The sequence below is a fragment of the Homalodisca vitripennis genome, chromosome 2, assembly GCF_021130785.1.
Source record: "Homalodisca vitripennis isolate AUS2020 chromosome 2, UT_GWSS_2.1, whole genome shotgun sequence".
Classification (NCBI taxonomy): domain Eukaryota; kingdom Metazoa; phylum Arthropoda; class Insecta; order Hemiptera; family Cicadellidae; genus Homalodisca; species Homalodisca vitripennis.
Genome location: NC_060208.1, coordinates 139,616,722 through 139,631,175, shown reverse-complemented (window position 1 = coordinate 139,631,175; position 14,454 = coordinate 139,616,722). Strand labels below are relative to the sequence as shown.

The 14,454-nt window shown below is 34.8% G+C and overlaps 1 protein-coding gene across 2 annotated transcripts in view; it reads right to left on the bottom strand.

The window, feature by feature from the left end:
- The window catches only part of LOC124354821 (structural maintenance of chromosomes protein 5), a 98,600-nt gene that overhangs the window by 18,804 nt on the left and 65,342 nt on the right, over nt 1-14,454 (bottom strand). For both annotated transcript variants that reach the window (XM_046805562.1, XM_046805564.1), the window contains exons 9-14: nt 13,599-13,730; nt 11,940-12,094; nt 6,425-6,642; nt 2,952-3,115; nt 2,180-2,309; nt 576-825 (exon numbers count right to left, since the gene is read on the bottom strand). In XM_046805562.1, the coding sequence (XP_046661518.1) occupies nt 576-825; nt 2,180-2,309; nt 2,952-3,115; nt 6,425-6,642; nt 11,940-12,094; nt 13,599-13,730 (1,049 nt within the window). The remainder of the gene's footprint in view (nt 1-575; nt 826-2,179; nt 2,310-2,951; nt 3,116-6,424; nt 6,643-11,939; nt 12,095-13,598; nt 13,731-14,454) is intronic.

The window sequence follows — 14,454 nt, the reverse complement described above, 5'->3', positions numbered from 1 at the left end:
GCGTTTGTAAGTAATGGAAAAGTAGTTAAAAACTCGAGGTTTTTATACTTTTTAGTACAGATTCGGGCTCAAAATCTTTATTCAATTCAGCCTACACTAAGCTTTACATAAAGGTATATATATTTGCTCTTCATCTCGATTACACTGGACAGCTGCTAAGCGTCTGACAGATACTTCTTTTGTAGCCTAAGTAAATCTGATGTCAGAATGATGCAACACGAAAAAAACTAAGAACCTAGTGTGTTACCAAGAGTACATTTAGAATGTTTTTGACATTGGTTGGCTCCCTATCTCAGTACCCTGGTGCTGATAGTGCATTCTAGGATACTGAAATTATGGGAAGTTCTAAGTAGTACTCTACTGTTTCGGTCTTGCTGGACCTCTTCAAACGGATGTGTGTGCGTGTATGCGTGACAATATTAACCTCATTAAACGTGTAACGAATGATCTGCAGACTATATGAAATGTAGTTATTGAAACGTGCGCCTTATGTAACAAAGGCTTATTCTCACAAGATTATAAGAATACATGATGAGAAAGTTCAAAAACTACTCAAAAAAAGTTCAAGTACTTACTGCTATTTTCTTCTGTGCTTTTACTTTTTCTAATTCTGGATCAATAGCACCTTCTCTGATGTAGGCATCCAACTCTTCTTTCCTCATTTTCAGCTTTGTTCTTCCTGTGCGTAAACTTTGCAACTCCTGGTCCATATTCCTTTTCTGACTTCTCAATTCATTAATTTCACGTTCCGCAACTTCCATGGCAGCTTTTTGTTCCAATATATCATGTTTTGTTTTGTTTATTTTATCTGCCTCTTTCATAATACTGAAAAGCAAAATTTAATTTCCTAATTAATTGGTTTACTGGGTAAACTAAGTAAAAGTCATATTTCAACTAGAAAGATTAGATAGAATGGAAAGTTTAGGTTTATCCATTTCCAAATTTAAAGGTTTGTCCCCCTGAGAGAAAAACAAAACTACAATTTAATTACATATTTTGTGCTCAATGGACATTTTATCATTAACACAACAAAAATTTGTTTCCACAGTTGAACAATTTCTCAGTGAACAACAAATTCTATCTATGCTCCACTTTACTGTTTCGGTGTCAAGAATAAGACCATCCAATGATGTCATTTGGTTACTATTCAATTCGTATTGGTATACCATGCTCTTCTTACCCTATCCAATTTATATCACTGTTAGTTTTTGTAGAACAATCAATATTATCTAAATACTCGTATGTACAACACATATATTTCTAAGACTGTATACAACTCTACTGCAGTTTTGATGGTACGTTTCATAACAAGTTCTTACAGACTGTATGCATTTGTGTATTATAATATATGTTTCCAAAAGAAAATCCAAAGAAATTGTATAACTCAACAGTAAAAAAGTACACAAATACCAACAAATATTGTAATATATGGGCAATGGAGAGAGATGTATACATACATGTATTTATATATATAGTGATCAGACCTGTAGCTGTAATCAGCCTTCTTCCTAACTTTAGCTACAGCTGGTCATATCTGCCAGGTATCTAACCTCGTTTCTGGATGCGTCTTTAGATTCTACCTGTTATTACTTGCTCCGTATTTCTAGATTATTCAGGATGAGATCAACTCCCTCTCTTTGCTCCGGGCTTCCAGCATGGTTTAGTGGTGTGTATGATATTGAACCTTGCCTTCACAAAAAATCCATCTACCTCTTAATTTATTGTTTTAAGGCCTAGTGTGTTCCTTATTCAGGGAAACCGAACATTAAACATTGCAAGGGTTACAGGAATGCGAAAGTCTACAACTAAACTGACATCAGTGATTTAACAAAATTACCAACATCCGTCAATTATCGAATTTAGTTGCTTGGATATAAAATCAAAACCAATTAGGGGTAGTCATTTTAGGTCTCCATATTACCAAAATATGGTTGTGCAGCTTTTGTTAAAATACAAAGGAAATAAATTACAGAAATCTGAGCATCAATATGTTTGGACCTCAGCTATAAATGGATTGAATTAAAAATACCTCAAGACAAGATTGAATAAAAAGTTAGTCATGATTACACAACATGACAATTAGAATTTTCAGTGATATTTAATATTGTATTTGTGGTAAGTCACAATCTAATTCGAACATAATATTGCTATTATCTTGAAAACCAATGTATTTTCTCACCTTTTCGTGTATTCAGAGATAAGAGTTTGGTTGGTAGAACCGGCCAGAAGGACACTTGGTTTCACAATGACTATACGTGATGATTTTTCCCCAGAATATTTTGATATCCTCACACTGTAGTGGTGTGAATCTGTGTAATATCGGACAACATATAACAAATGCTTTATACTATAGTTTAAATAGAAATTAACTCAGGCATGCAGACACATTTTAATATTCATTTATAGTTAAACATTAACGTTTTTGCTTTTAACAATGAACCCAATTATAATACAAATAGTGACACTATAAATTGATCTCTTCCTCCGGTGAATGACTAACCTAATACATAACTACAATCTAGGTTAAATAAAACAAAACATATCAGTGTGTTGTGACACGTATAAGAACTACAATAGCCATACTGTGTATCTATTCCATGCATACTAACTCTAAAACATGCACTTAATAAATACTAAACACTTATTATTAAAACTGAACTACAGAATACTGGTCACAATAAGTCTATACTCACCATCCAACCAAATAGAACAGATTCTATTTTCAGTTCTATTTGGTTAGTCAGTGAGTGCAGACCTATTGTAAACTGTATTCTGTAGTTTAGTTTTAATAACAAATTCTCATTTTTACTCTTTAACACACAGGAACATTCAACAAGTGTTGTGGATGACTTGGCTTGTGATAACATTAATACATTTTCTATTTATATTATTGGCATTGCATTTCTTTTTTGAATTAGAATATGTATGTTCTAAACTTGTAGTCTACTGACCTGAAAAGTAACTCCTGATATTATCAGGAATCTGATCCTGCAAGGTGTTTGTCTTCTTATCTCCGATTGGGATCTGATGTAGGCCATAAGTTTGGCAAAGGTAATTTAGCACAGGATCTGGGCCCTTTATCTGATCAATAATAAAGCTCCAAAACCCAAACTGCCTAAAAAATTAGAGCAACATTTTAATACACTAATACTAATGCAATCAGAACTGAAAAAGTAAGCAAAATATATTAGGCCCGGTCATAGGTGGTGACAAACTACCAAGAGCTTTCTTTGTTTGAAGTTTGTTTTTGACGATGGAAGGATTGTGAACGAAACAGGATTTTTCTGAAAATTTTCCATTGTTCAGTGAAACAAAAAAAAAAAACCAGTAAAACTATGTTTTGAGATCTGCAATCTGATGTCTTCTTCAAGTAAATAACTATCCTAACACATAACTACAAACAAGGTTAAAATAAACTAAACATACCAGAGCATTGTGACAGGCATAAATCAGCAATCATGTCCACTATATTGTGTATCAGCTTCACCTACTATAAAACATGCACTTAATAAAAACAAATCCTAACACTCATCATGCGAAGAGTGGTCATGAGATAGGGTAGACCACTAAACCCTTTTTTAAAGAAAGTTAATTTTTTCAGATTTTTATTTAATTAACAACAGTACATTCTAAACAAGAGGCCCCTTAAAAAACGATTGATTTGTTATGTATACATATAAAGTTTTATAATGTATACATTTATAAGGGCTTACTGTGGAATTACTACAGATGACACACCGAATCATGTTTAGTTTTGTTAATGCACAGTGCACATGATTGTTATTCTTTTGTGGTGCACATACTTCAATACACAATACAAATTAATATTGTAGTATTCAAGTAATCATGCTAATTTGTATGTTCTAGTTGTATATCAAATTCAGATTTGTCAGAGTTTATATACACTTAATATACTCAATTTTTATTTTAAGCGCTATATACCTTTTAAGTATAAAAATATAGTTTTATTATTACATAAAGATATTTAAATTATCATCTATGTTTAATTTCATATAATTTCAAACAAATAAAATACAGACTGTATTGGTTCTATGAAAATGTGTGTAAGTACTCAACTAAATAAATTAATAAATCTGTTGAACAATGGTATTATTTTTTCAAACTTGCTAATTTCAGTATTTATTATATGTGGAATAGTACGTATAGATAAAGATTTTAGCAAACATTTTTTCAATATAAAATTGTTTTAATATGTTAAAACATAAATGAGAACTTTTAGCCAATTTAATAGTTAAGAAAATGATACTAAAACCATTGTTCTTTATTTAAAATTAGTAGAGTGAAAGTAATATGTGTACGACTACAGGAAATTGCCGGCCTAATGCCAGGTGGCCTATGCATTCACACACGCCAAAAACTCAGTCGGTTCACACACTTACATGTGGATTGCGGTCTGGTGGTAAAAGGATTAGAAAACTTATGACGTTAATTCTTGAAATGTGTATGGTCACAGATAGCCTTGTTACGTTTATAATAAAAATCTTGGATATTGGATTACATTCCAGTGCCTAAAGCATAAGGGATGCATGGCGGAGAGGTCGTGCACCAAGAATGGAGCCCTTACCAAGCGTAAATAGCCTTACCAGGTTATGCAGGCCTATGACCAGGCAGATCAGTTATTTCCTTGGTACACATGGGAGTTGGTGGTGTTGATGTAGAGGTTGAATTCATAGACACAGAATCTGAGGTGTGTGAACTAAGACTACAACCTCCATTTCAAATTACACGAGCAGTGGTGAAAAAAGAAAAGATGGCTGATGGCACCTGACTTCCGGATAATGAATGAAGAAGGTAGAGGGGCAAGACACCAGCCAACAAAAAGAAAAAAACCAACGAAGTGGAGAGTCAGCAACGGGTGAAATTTCAGGAGCTCACTCTACTCTAAGTAGGAAGAGAGGACACTCGGAAAGCTCTTTGGCAGAAAAGCCTCTGCCAAAGAGATGCGTGGCTACACCTCAACAGCAGGCAGATTGTTAAACTGCTCCTTCAATAGAGGAGGGAGTGGGGGACACCATTAGGGAAGTTTCAAAGGGAAACAAGTTTCTTTGGTTTCTGAGAACATTCCTGAAAGGCGCTTCTTGGATGAAGAAGCCTCAGAGCAGCAGGGGCGCATGCTTGACAAGGTTTTCTCAACAGAAAGTGTGTGTCTGCAGTTCAAGAGGTACTTTCTGGAAAGAGGAGTTCTTGCCATGTTGTGTGGCAATGATGAGACTACGAACTGGCTTCGGGGTTGGCTCCGGTGCTGAGGGTCGGGGGCACTGAAGTATAGGTGACTAAAAAGGCCTCATAAGATCTATCAAGGTCTTCCTCAGTGTTGACAGTCCTGTGGCTGGGAAGGACTCTGCGATCATCCTTAAGACCATTGCTAATCAGAATTCTGGAATTTCCGTGGCGGACTGGATGTTTGTTGGAGATGTCTACACAGGAAGTTCCAGGACAATGGTAATGTTAGTAGTTGGGCAGTCTGCAGCGACTCTTAATATGGGGAGCTGGAGAGTGTTCATTGGTGTAGAGTAGGTCCAGCTGTGGACGCAAGATGTGGTGGCTGATCAAGGTCCTTCATGTCAATCTGCAGCACAGTAAAGCAGCTGGCTTCAGCTATGTTCTGAAGACGCTATTTGGCAGAAGAATTTCACATAGCCCTGATACAGGAACCCTGGATTTTTAAGGGTAGGGTATACGGCTTTGCATGACAGGGATTAAACTTGTTAGCACTCATGTCAATGAGCGCTACAAACAGCAGAGGTAAGTTACTTCTGGAGTATATAATGTCACACAGTTAAATGATTGCAAACATGGGTAATGATTCTAGAGATGGCTGCTCTGGTGGATCATTCTGGGAGGATCGGTGTAGAATTGGTGATTGGCTGAGATGCTAACTCGCATAGTGAGGCGTGGAGTAGCACCAACACAAACAGCAGAGGTAAGTTACTTCTGGAGTATATAATGTGACACAGTTAAATGATGGCAAACATGGGTAATGATCCTAGAGATGGCTGCTCTGGTGGATCATTCTGGGAGGATCGGTGTAGAATTGGTGATTGGCTGAGATGCTAACTCGCATAGTGAGGCGTGGAGTAGCACCAACACAAACAGCAGAGGTAAGTTGCTTCTGGAGTATACAATGTCCAATAGTTTAGTGATTGCAAACATGGGTAATGCTCATATGTTTAGGATGCGGACGTGAAGGGATGTGGTAGATGTAACCATGATGAGAGAGGTTATGGTTAATCGGATACAAAAATGGCATGTGTCCTATGAGCCATCCCTCTGTAATCATTCTTACATTTGCTTTAAAATCAGACCTCAAACTTGAAAAAGTACATTATAGGGATCCAAGAAATGCAGGGTGTTTATAAAAGAATATCAGAGTTTTATAATATTTCTGGCTTTAGTTACTTACCCGAGGCTTTCGATTGTTTGGCGAGGCTGAAAGTTCTCTCGAACAGGCCTGCTGAAATTTTGTGTCGCCTGAACGACGTTAATTCGTAAACCCATTTCATCTCTGACCATTCTCATGAATTTGTTCATATCGTCTTTATCCTCACAGACAAATGCTGTCAAATCCCTATGTGGTATGATAAACTCCACATACTTAGCCACATCTTCTCTGCAGCTGATCTGAAAGAATTACAATTGTTTTTCCAACTGGTACATTTTTAAAAAAGCTTAGGATTTCTATAAAGGTTAACTAGCATTGATTGATTTCTTTACACAGATTTTTATACAAGTTATTTTGCTCACTATGTTTTTATGTGGTATTAAAAAAAATACTTTGGAATAATACTATTTTGGAAATTTTATGAGAAAATAAGAGTAAAGTTACTAGTACTTATACAAAACTAGTCGCTTTCCATGTTTTAAAGAACTTTCTAAAAAAGAATTAATTATAACTTAGTTATGAGGATCATTCAATAAATTCTTAAGAGAAGGTATAAAAACTAATTATTTTAGGTAATTTTTCAATAAAATCGTTTGTTTCACTTTTTTAAATGTTTCTACAATCTTTTTAAGCAATAAAAGTCTATTTTAAAATGTTCTCAGAACAGGGGTATGTTTGGAAGATGAACACCTCAACCTCATTTAACATGAATAGTTGTCAACCGAGCCATTTATTCGTCTGAAAATTAAAAAAGTCATATGGAGCCAAATTTTATTAGTACGGTGGATAAGGTAATAATTCAACCTTAAATTCCTCGAAAGGCACGAAAGGTGGCATAAGTCGGTCAAGGTCATCTTCGCTGACACTGTCTTCTGGTAATGACTTATTTTCAATCACACAGAGAAACTCTGATAGAGCACTCTCCTCTATCTATCATTGTCACTGGAACTGAGATCATCTACATCAATAGGTAATCCATGATCAATTTTACTCTCACAGTGACTAGAACTCGCCATTCTCATGCAACTGTTCAAATACAAGCTATAAAATTCGTATCAAAACATTAATAGTGACCTGCAAATAATACAACATAGGGTGCATGTAACGGAGAGTTCAAATAGTTCCAGTAGAATCCGCTAGATACCAGCACAATGCAGGGCACTAGTAACAAAACCAACTACGCATTACTGTCCAATTCGGTCCGTTCACGCGGGAGAGGGTTAATCTTAGAGATTTTACATTGTATTGGTATATTGTTTAACATCACATCTTCTATTTAATCATATAAGTTGATTGATTGTAACTTTAGTTACTACAAGCAAAAATTACATTTTCCCCTACATTTTATCTCTGAAAGCTTTAGTAACCATCATGATTATGTCTTTCTTTGTTGCTTGATTTCACATTAATTATCTACATTCAAAACCTCTTGTAATTAACAGTGTAGATGGATATTATATTGTCATTTACTAATATTATAAACTTAGTTATGATCTCATGCTCTGACAAATGAAAACAAAACGCTGTAAGACAAAATATACATTCCCAGTCTATGAGTCTTAATGACTCAATTGGGTCTAACCTATCAAACGGTAGACTTAGGCCTGACAACAGCCTAGTTTTGACTTCTGCAGTTTCCAATCTTCCTTCTGATGGTAACAATGGAAGTGAAGGTGACTGTCAAATTCCCAAGACAACTACAGTACATTTGATGTCAGATAGTGAATTTACCAAGAGATCGGTGAACAAAAAATCTACCACAAAAAAGAAATCAATCCCTCAGCAGAAACCTGCCTCCTCCGCGCTGGTTTTGGAAGGAAAAAATCTCGGTTCAGCTCAGAGACTGGTTCGACTGATGTTAATGGCAAACCACGGCAAAATGAAATGGACAGTGCTGGATTTGTTAAGGTTAGGTACAAAAAGAGAAAACAATCTAGACAATCTGGTTTCATCATTGGGAGAGCAAACAGTGACGATAAACTGAAGGTAGTTGATAAGCTTAGATATCTGTTTGTTTCAAGAATAGCAGAACAAGTGGACAGTGACTCATTGAAACAATATATTAACAAGCAAGTGGAGGGTAATTTCGAAATAACAAAGTTAAGAAGTAAGCGGCCTGGCTGCAGCTCTTATAAGGTAGGTGTGCCTATATCTCTGTGGGAGAAGATCTACTCTCCTGACTTCTGGCCTTCGGGAGCCTTTGTGAATCGATTTCAATACAACCGTAAAAACTTTTCTTCTGGAAGTGACCTCTCGCATTCTTTTTTGGAACAAGGCGATCAAACGGATCCAAGGAGCTAAACTTAGGTCTTAATACAAATGTGTCTCAGTGTAGTGGGGCTGGGTCTAGTTCGCCCAATCCCATCAAGTGGCATTCTGATAAATCTGGGTCGTCTGATCTTAGTAGCTGTTTTGGAACGTGCAAAGCATAACTAATAAACTTTTAAATATTGAATTACTAAATTGCCAATACAATTGTGATGTATTGTGTATTGCTGAACATTGGTTGTCCAAATCCGATATTAAGAACTTAGGAGTGCCAGGATATGTTATGGCAGATTGTTTTGCCAAAGAAAAACATTCCCATGGGGGTGTACTAATTTGCGTCAAGGAGGGATCTGAATTTGTTCTTCTAGATAAAATTGCTTGACTCTCAGAAGAGATTACTTTTGAGTTAGCGGCAATTTTGCTACCTGCCTGGAAGACTATAGTGGTAGCTTTTTACAGGTCTCCAGCCGGAAATTTAAATCTATTCCATGAGAAATTGAGTGAAATGTTTTCTATCTTGTGTGGCAATAAATTTAACCTAATTATTGTTGGTGACTTCAATGTGCACTTTCTCAAGCAAAGTGGTGATACCAAAGAGCTGCTAAACTCGTTTGATAGTTTTGGACTTAACACTACTGTTTATGAGGTAACAAGACCTGGCATAAATGATAACACGTGTAGCTGCATCGACAATCTGCTTACGACTGTGCATCAAGATAGGGGACAATCCTCTGTTATTTATACTGCTGTCTCAGATCATTGTGCTCTCTTTTTTGAGGCTAAATTGGAACATGAAACATCAGAAGCTGTCACTAAGATATCCATCTCTAGGCCTATATCTGTCTGATCGTGGTACATCACAGTTTCTATCTTATCTTGCTCTGGTTAATTGGAATGAAATTTACAGTATGGATTCAGATGTTAATTGAAAGTTTAAGTAATTTTTAGATAATTTTCTGCGAGCTCTAAATAGTTCTATGCCTCTTAAAAGAAAACCAATTAAAACTAGGCGTAAAGATGTTTCCTGGTACCATGATGGCCTAACTCAAATCAAGTTACAGTTAGACAGACTGTATTTCATAATAAAGAACACAAGATCTGAGCTAAACTTAGAAATAAGAAGTAATTACAAAAAACTAAAAATAGTCTATAGGAATGAGATAAAGAAGGCTAAACTTAATTTTAATAATGGCCTAATTGACAAAGCAAAAAATAAAAGCAAGGCTGCTTGGAAGATAATAAACCAATCAGCTAGGTTAAATAGCCAGTCTAGGCCTATAGGTTCATCAATCAAAATAAATCCAAATAGTTTTAATGAATATTTTGTAAACTCAGTTTCTGAGACTTGTGACAGTATACCACCAAGCAATAATGACTACTCCTTCTATTTAAATAACTACTCTGTTTCATGGCTCCCAGCTGACAATCTTAGTTTTAAAGTTTTTAAAGTGGAAGAAGTCTATGCTGCTATCATTAGTTTAAGTAATAGTCCTTGTCTTGACTGTTTTGGTGTTAATGCCCGTATTTTAAAATTAGCTGCTAGTTTTGTTTGTGAGGTTTTAACCTTTTTGTTTAATGAATGTATTATGTTAGGTATTTTCCCTGATGTTTTAAAGACCAACAAAGTAATTCCTGTGCATAAGAAGGGTCCCAAGGATCAAGTATGTAATTATAGGCCTATATCGATTGTTTCAATTGTGTCAAAGGTCTTGGAACAGCTAGTTCATGGGCAGTTAGTTCATTATCTTGAAACCTATAATTTGCTTAGCAGCTGTCAGTTTGGTTTTCGGGCCAAGCGCAACACTGTTGGTGCAGTCCAATCTCTTATTAATGATTGTTATGAGGACCTGGAATCAAAAAATTTAGTTAATTTTAGGTCTTATGACCTTTCCAAGGCCTTTGACACAGTAAATCATGCCATTTTAGTAAATAAGCTTAAGTTTGATGGTTTTAGTAATACTGTTGTAAATTTCTTTGCTTCTTACCTTACAAATAGATTCCAATATGTTTATTTCAATGGCTCTTTGTCTGATACACGTCTTGTTCAGTTAGATGTTCCCCAAGGTTCAATTTTGGGGCCTACTTTATTTATTATTTATGTAAATGACCTGCCCTCTAATCTTAATGACAACAGTGTAAGCACCTACATGTTTGCTGATGACCTGGGCCTCAAAGTCTGTACAGAATCAGTTGATGATTGTAGGGAGATGCTTACTATTAAAACTTCAATTGTAAACGACTGGTGTGCAGCCAACAAATTATGTCTAAATGAAAATAGAATCCAGGATTTACAATTCACCTTGTCTTGTAGGTCAAGTGACAATGATGACTTGAGTCTTAAGTTTTTAGGTGTCTATTTGCAGTCAAACCTAAAGTGGCCAACTCACATTGATTATGTGGCTGCTCAGACTGCAAGGGGCATCTTTTTGATTAGGGCTCTAAATGGAGTAATTTCTATTGATCACATGCTGTGTGTATATTATGCATATATAAATAGTTTATTGACCTATGGAGTTGCTTTGTGGGGCCATTCTCATTTGGCAAATAAGCTGTTTGTACTTCAGAAGAAGGCAATTAGGATAATTGGCAATGTACATAGTAGAGAACATTGTAAACCTCTTTTTGTAAATTTTAATATTTTGACCCTGCCGTCCATCTATATTTTTTTAAATGTATTGTTGTATGTTAAAGATAATTTATTTAGACTTAGCAACCAAAGAGATGTACATAATCATTTTACACGCAATAGAGATAACTTAATAACTCCTAGATGTAACTTTACTAGTACTCAATGCAGCTTTCAATACCAGGGTATCAAGCTTTTCAATGCTCTACCCATGCAAGTAAAGATCATGAGCAGGACTAATTTCAAAAATACCATAAAATATTGGTTGTTAAAATCTGCTATTTACAGTGTCGATGAGTTTTTTCTTGTAGTGCAAAATCTTACAAGCTAGTTTAATGTATCATTATTGACGTTGTTATATACATTCTTTGTATCCTGACAATAAATGCTTTGATTTGATTTGATACTATATTACCAACTTCCAGAGGGTTAATGATTGACCATTTTAAATTTATTATACAACTAAATCTGTGTTATGTTCTCATTTTGTAATTTTCATTTTCATTTATTTTTAAGAGCAAATCTAAGAATACTACTACAATATAATATACCACTAACCTCAAACATGATAGATAATATGACAGAACTAATCCTGATTCTTCTCTACCGTTATTTAAACGTGGCTATAGAGTCTACACTAACCTCTAACAAGATAGGACTGTAAATGTTGCACCGAAACTGGTCTCTGTTTTTCTGTAGCCACTCGTAAGCTGAGTAAGTATCATGAAATCGCTGAGATAGTATCTGCAATTTCTTATTCGATGCATTCAATTCCTTTTGAAGCATGCCCTCCATCCCTGCAAGTTAAAATAAACTAATCATTACATTTAAAAATTAATCATTTTATAATTCTTTATTCTGGAGATGTAAATAACCAGATTCTTGGTGAATTAGACTGCCTCAAAAGTGACAGTGATGGAAATACAGTCCAATTTACATTCATTCACTTACACAATAAAACTTGTAAAACGAGTAAATATTCTAAGGCTCCTTTAAAAAAGCTTTGACTCCTAAATGATAATCTACCTACTTATTAATACTAGTTTCATTTAATTTTGTTTTTTAGGCATTTATAATGAAAATACTCTTCCAGCAGGCAGCTAACAGCAGCTGCTAGTTGCAGAGATACACTATGCCAGCAGGCAGCTAACAGATGCTAGTTGCAGAGACACACTATGCCAGCAGGCAGCTAACAGCAGCTGCTAGTTGCAGAGATACACTATGCCAGCAGGCAGCTAACAGCAGCTGCTAGTTGCAGAGACACACTATGCCAGCAGGCAGCTAACAGCAGCTGCTAGTTGCAGAGATACACTATGCCAGCAGGCCGCTAACAGCAGCTGCTAGTTGCAGAGACACACTATGCCAGCAGGCAGCTAACAGCAACTGCTAGTTGCAGAGATACACTATGCCAGCAGGCAGCTAACAACAGCTGCTAGTTGCAGAGATACACTATGCCAATAGTTTATTGATCATTGATGCAATCTGAATTTAAAAACACTACTGATCAAGCACTTTACAATAAAAATGTTTTAAATTTTAAATGTAAACAAATGTTTCTGCCTCTTTGATGAACTTCAGCTGAAAGTATTATCAGCTGTTAAGTATCAGTTCGCTTTGTATTACGTGTCGTAGCGCAGTCTGTCGGATCCAATATAAAACACACCAACATCAACAACAATTTATAATTAAAAAATTAATGAAATAAACTATTAAAATCTCTAAAAGTATGCCTATGTTACTTCCAGGAACGTGTAGAATCACTGTACAAAATTTCACGATGTTTTGTGCATTGGTTCCAGAGTTATAACGGAACATACAAACAAACATTCGCATTTATATATATAGATCATTAAATCCATATAACTACCTCCTAACGTAGTTCTGTGTTTAGAAATAGAAGTAGATGTAGAGTATAGCAGTAGGTCAGTTTAGATCTTAATGTAGAAGACCTGTGTTGGTTATGCCAATTGTTAGCTAGATGCCTATAATGTTTATATCAATTTGTTGAAAATTTAAGTCTGTTGTTTTGAAGTGTAGTTAGAATTATACTAATCATCCTGTAGTTTTGTGTTTTACATATACTTGTCTATTGATATTTGTATATAATACAGCAGTCCACTTGAGTCTTCCATTGATACAATTTTAGATTATGTTTACTAATAACAATCTCAATTCTCACTTCAATTTTTCAATAAAACTCAAACCCATTAATTTATTTAATTTAAGACACTATTTAAAAAAGAAATATAAATTGAAACATTCTCAAAGAGCAAGTTTTGATTATAAAATATTCATTCTTACTTAATTTGCTCCGATTCATTTCAGATAAGTTTTCTTCCAACTCTTGTAACATATTCTGTAGCCTGGAAATTTTGTTGTTTTTATTCGACATCTGTGGGTACAGCTGGCTCACTTGCTTTTCCAGGGTTGCTTCTGTAAAAAAATGGACAAATTTTAAAATCAAGAAAAATTAGTTATAATTATGAAATAATTCAGTAAAATATAACTTTAAATTCAACCAATAACATTACAAAAGAAAAGGTTAATACTTTTTTATTGATAAAACTCTGTTTTTAATTGATATTAAGTGTGGAATAAGTTCAACTTTATAAAAATATTTTTTTATACCTCGTTATGTTGTCAAATTTGACTTAGGCTAATTCATTGTCACATGTATATTTGTTTATTAATTTTGTTTGTGTTTCTACTAACCTTATGGGTAGTGTGAAAAAAATAATCATTTGCTAAAAACTTTTTCTTTTGAGCAAGTGCTTTGTTTCAATTGAATAAGAGAACTAAGCACATTACTAGAGGTAACAATTATTTAAAAAATACCCAGACAGCAAGCAAGTGCTTGAAAACCGAAGTAAATAAAAACTAGATTTTTCTCAAGCACGTGTTAGGAACTTTTCAATTTCAAGTCTAGTAAGGAACATACTTGATCTGGTCTAACACAAAATTTTAGTATTTCGTATGCCCACCAGTCATATAGCGACCATGACAGAGTTTATATCAATTCATCAGAGAAAGATTGAAATGTTCAATGAGGCTAAATGATAAATGACTGAAAAGAATTTTGCAACAGAATTTCTGAAACAGTGCAGATTTTTTTAATGAGGTTCTGTGGTGGTTAAATATTAAGAAGAAAGCAAATGGA